General features: G+C 43.3%; 1 protein-coding gene across 14 annotated transcripts in view; it reads right to left on the reverse strand.

Moving 5' to 3' along the window:
* Positions 1-5,000, reverse strand: part of LOC124044226 (peripheral plasma membrane protein CASK-like) — a 253,203-nt gene that overhangs the window by 75,774 nt on the left and 172,429 nt on the right. For 9 of the 14 annotated variants that reach the window (XM_046363804.1, XM_046363802.1, XM_046363813.1 and 6 more), the window contains 2 exons: positions 4,635-4,652; positions 3,357-3,478 (listed from right to left, as the gene is read on the reverse strand). In XM_046363804.1, coding sequence (XP_046219760.1) covers positions 3,357-3,478; positions 4,635-4,652 — 140 coding nt within the window. The remainder of the gene's footprint in view (positions 1-3,356; positions 3,479-4,634; positions 4,653-5,000) is intronic. The other 5 variants (XM_046363817.1, XM_046363805.1, XM_046363814.1 and 2 more) reach the window with 1 other exon arrangement.

Consider the following 5,000-nt stretch of genomic DNA (forward strand, 5'->3'; position numbering starts at 1 on the left):
AGGACCTACAGACAGACGGGAGTTAGCGTATTGGAATGGAGCCGTAAATGTGTGAGAGCCAGAGGCATACAGAGACATAAGCAGACAGAGACAAAGGCAGACAGAGGCAGATAGAGGCATACAGAGACATGAGGCAGACAGAGACAAAGGTAGACAGAGACAGAGGCAGAGGCAGACAAAGCCAGAAGCAAACAGAGGAAGACAGAGGCAGACAGACACAGAGGCAGACAGAGGCAAACAGAGACAGAGGCAGAGGGAGGTAGACAGTGCCAGAGGCAGACAGAGCCAGAGGCAGACAGAATGGGGGCAGACAGAGGCAGCCAGAGGCAGACAGAGAGAGACAGATGCATATAGAGACAGAGGCATATAGAGACAGAGGCAGACAGATAGAAACAGGGGCACACAGAGACAGAGGCAGACAGAGGCAGACAGAAACAGGGGGACACAGAGCCAGAGGCAGACAGAGTGGGGGCAGACAGAGGTAGTCAGAGGCAGACAGAGAGAGACAGAGGCATATAGAGACAGAGGCAGACAAAGACAGAGACAGAGACAGAGGCAGACAGAGACAGACACAAATCTAATGACAGATAGAGTCACGTCTAATGACAGATAGAGAGGCATCTAATAACAGATAGTGGCATCTAATGACAGATAGTGGCATCTAATGACAGATAGAGAGGCATCTAATGACAGATAGTGGCATCTAATAACAGATAGAGAGGCATCTCATGACAGATAGAGTGGCATCTCATGACAGATAGAGAGGCATCTAATAACAGATAGTGGCATCTAATGACAGATAGAGAGGCATCTAATGACAGATAGAGAGGCATCTAATGACAGATAGAGAGGCATCTAATGACAGATAGAGAGGCATCTCATGACAGATAGAGAGGCATCTAATGACAGATAGAGAGGTATCTAATGACAGATAGAGAGGCATCTCATGACAGATAGAGAGGCATCTAATGACAGATAGAGAGGCATCTAATGACAGATAGAGTGGCATCTAATGACAGATAGAGTGGCATCTCATGACAGATAGAGAGGCATCTAATGACAGATAGAGAGGCATCTAATAACAGATAGTGGCATCTAATAACAGATAGTGGCATCTAATGACAGATAGAGAGGCATCTAATGACAGATAGAGAGGCATCTAATAACAGATAGTGGCATCTAATAACAGATAGTGGCATCTAATGACAGATAGTGGCATCTAATGACAGATAGTGGCATGTAATGACAGATAGTGGCATCTAATAACAGATAGTGGCATCTAATGACAGATAGAGAGGCATCTAATGACAGATAGAGAGGCATCTAATAACAGATAGTGGCATCTAATAACAGATAGTGGCATCTAATGACAGATAGAGAGGCATCTAATGACAGATAGTGGCATGTAATGACAGATAGTGGCATCTAATAACAGATAGTGGCATCTAATGACAGATAGAGAGGCATCTAATGACAGATAGAGAGGCATCTAATGACAGATAGTGGCATCTAATGACAGATAGAGGCATCTAATGACAGATAGTGGCATCTAATAACAGATAGTGGCATCTAATAACAGATAGTGGCATCTAATGACAGATAGTGGCATCTAATGACAGATAGTGGCATCTAATGACAGATAGTGGCATCTCATGACAGATAGAGTGGCATCTCATGACAGATAGAGAGGCATCTAATGACAGATAGAGAGGCATCTAATGACAGATAGAGAGGCATCTAATGACAGATAGAGAGGCATCTCATGACAGATAGAGAGGCATCTAATGACAGATAGAGAGGCATCTAATGACAGATAGTGGCATCTCATGACAGATAGAGAGGCATCTAATGACAGATAGAGAGGCATCTAATGACAGATAGTGGCATCTAATGACAGATAGAGAGGCATCTAATGACAGATAGAGAGGCATCTAATGACAGATAGAGAGGCATCTAATGACAGATAGTGGCATCTAATGACAGATAGAGAGGCATCTAATGACAGATAGAGAGGCATCTAATGACAGATAGAGAGGCATCTAATGACAGATAGAGAGGCATCTAATGACAGATAGAGTGGCATCTAATGACAGATAGAGAGGCATCTCATGACAGATAGAGAGGCATCTAATGACAGATAGAGAGGCATCTCATGACAGATAGAGAGGCATCTAATGACAGATAGAGAGGCATCTAATGACAGATAGAGAGGCATCTAATGACAGATAGAGAGGCATCTCATGACAGATAGAGAGGCATCTCATGACAGATAGAGAGGCATCTAATGACAGATAGAGAGGCATCTAATGACAGATAGAGAGGCATCTAATGACAGATAGTGGCATCTAATGACAGATAGTGGCATCTAATAACAGATAGTGGCATCTAATGACAGATAGAGAGGCATCTAATGACAGATAGTGGCATCTAATGACAGATAGTGGCATCTAATGACAAATAGTGGCATCTAATGACAGATAGAGAGGCATCTAATGACAGATAGAGTCACGTCTAATGACAGATAGAGAGGCATCTCATGACAGATAGAGAGGCATCTCATGACAGATAGAGAGGCATCTAATGACAGATAGAGAGGCATCTAATGACAGATAGAGTCACGTCTAATGACAGATAGAGAGGCATCTCATGACAGATAGAGAGGCATCTCATGACAGATAGAGAGGCATCTCATGACAGATAGAGAGGCATCTCATGACAGATAGAGTGGCATCTAATGACAGATAGAGAGGCGTCTAATGACAGATAGAGTCACGTCTAATGACAGAAACAACACATTCATAAGGGAAACTTACTTTCTGACTTCGATTTTAGTGACCTGACCAGTATTTCTTGTCTTAGTATGTGTGTGTGGTGTAGGTGTGTGTGGTGTAGGTGTGTGTGGTGTAGGTGTGTTTTTTAAATTCATTTGAACCTTTATTTAACTAGGCAAGTCAGTTAAGAACAAATTTTCAATGACGGCCTAGGAACATATAACTGCCTGTTCAGGGGCAGAATGATAGATTTGTACCTTGTCAGCTCGGGGGTTTGAATTTGCAAACTTTCCGTTACGAATCCAACACTCTAACCCACTAGGCTGCCCTGCCGTCCTCTCATGTAGAATGCGTATACTGTATGTGTGTGTGTTGTGTAGGTGTTTGCAGTCCTCTCAAGTAGCATCTGTATACTGTATGTGTGTGTGTGTGTGTGTGTGTGTGTGTGTGTGTGTGTGTGTGTGTGTGTGTGTGTGTGTGTGTGTGTGTGTGTGTGTGTGTGTGTGTGTGTGTGTGTGTGTGTGTGTGTGTGTGTGTGTGTGTGTGTGTGTGTGTGTGTGTGTGTGTGTGTGTGTATCTACTCACATCTAGTAGTGTGTGTAGATGCTCATCTTGAAAGACACTGTGTAGGAAGTCTATATCTTTCTCACTGCAGTCTGTCAACGCATGGATCTCCTCCAGGCTGTCCAGCACCTGAGACACAGCCCCTGTACAGACACACACAGACATAGACACACAGACACACAGACACACGGACACAGACACAGACACGGACACACGGACACGGACACACGGACACAGACACGCGCGCACACACACACACACACACACACACACACACACACACACACACACACACACACACACACACACACACACACACACACACACACACACACACACACACACACACACACACACACACACACACACACACACACACACACACACACACACACACACACACACATCAGTTATGTAGGCAACACAACAGTAGCACAAAAGAGAATAAATTGAATATGATAAAGCTAAAGGGACAAATAACAAAGCACACATACTGTAGGCAGGATCTCAGAGATGACTGCTAGAGAACTATCTCAGAGATGACTGCTAGAGAACTATCTCAGAGTTGACTGCTGGAGAACTATCTCAGAGTTGACTGCTGGAGAACTATCTCAGAGATGACTGCTGGAGAACTATCTCAGAGTTGACTGCTGGAGAACTATCTCAGAGTTGACTGCTGGAGAACTATCTCAGAGATGACTGCTGGAGAACTATCTCAGAGTTGACTGCTGAAGAACTATCTCAGAGTTGACTGCTGGAGAACTATCTCAGAGTTGACTGCTGGAGAACTATCTAAGAGATGACTGCTGGAGAACTATCTCAGAGTTGACTGCTAGAGAACTATCACAGAGTTGGCTGCTAGAGAACTATCTCAGAGTTGACTGCTAGAGAACTATCACAGAGTTGACTGCTAGAGAACTATCTCAGAGTTGACTGCTAGAGAACTATCTCAGAGTTGACTGCTAGAGAACTATCTCTGAGTTGACTGCTAGAGAACTATCACAGAGTTGACTGCTAGAGAACTATCTCAGAGTTGACTGCTAGAGAACTATCTCAGAGTTGACTGCTAGAGAACTATCTCAGAGTTGGCTGCTAGAGAACTATCTCAGAGTTGACTGCTAGAGAACTATCTCAGAGTTGACTGCTAGAGAACTATCTCAGAGATGACTGCTAAAGAACTATCTCAGAGTTGACTGCTAGAGAACTATCTCAGAGTTTACTGCTAGGGAACTAGGGACAACACAGACAGTTAGAGAACAGACACACAGAGCAGTATATACCTAGAGGAGGGATACCTACGTTCTGCTACTAGTAGTCCTATCACCATGGCAGCATTAACACAAACAACACAATCACATTACAGATTACGTCATTGTCATATAGGGACTACATTACACTACATGGACACAGAAATGGTAAATAAGAACTGGAATTGTGGCTGAAACATTTACTGAAACATTCTCTGAAAACATTCTCTGAAAACATTCCCTGAAACATTCTCTGACAACATTCCCTGAAACATTCCCGGAAAACATTATCTGAAACATTATCTGAAACATTCACTGAAACATTCTCTGAAAACATTCTCTGAAAACATTTACTGAAAACATTCCCTGAAAAATTATCTGAAAACATTCCCTGAAACATTCACTGAAACATTCACTG

The sequence above is a fragment of the Oncorhynchus gorbuscha genome, linkage group LG09 (genome assembly GCF_021184085.1).
Source record: "Oncorhynchus gorbuscha isolate QuinsamMale2020 ecotype Even-year linkage group LG09, OgorEven_v1.0, whole genome shotgun sequence".
Taxonomy (NCBI): Eukaryota; Metazoa; Chordata; class Actinopteri; order Salmoniformes; family Salmonidae; genus Oncorhynchus; species Oncorhynchus gorbuscha.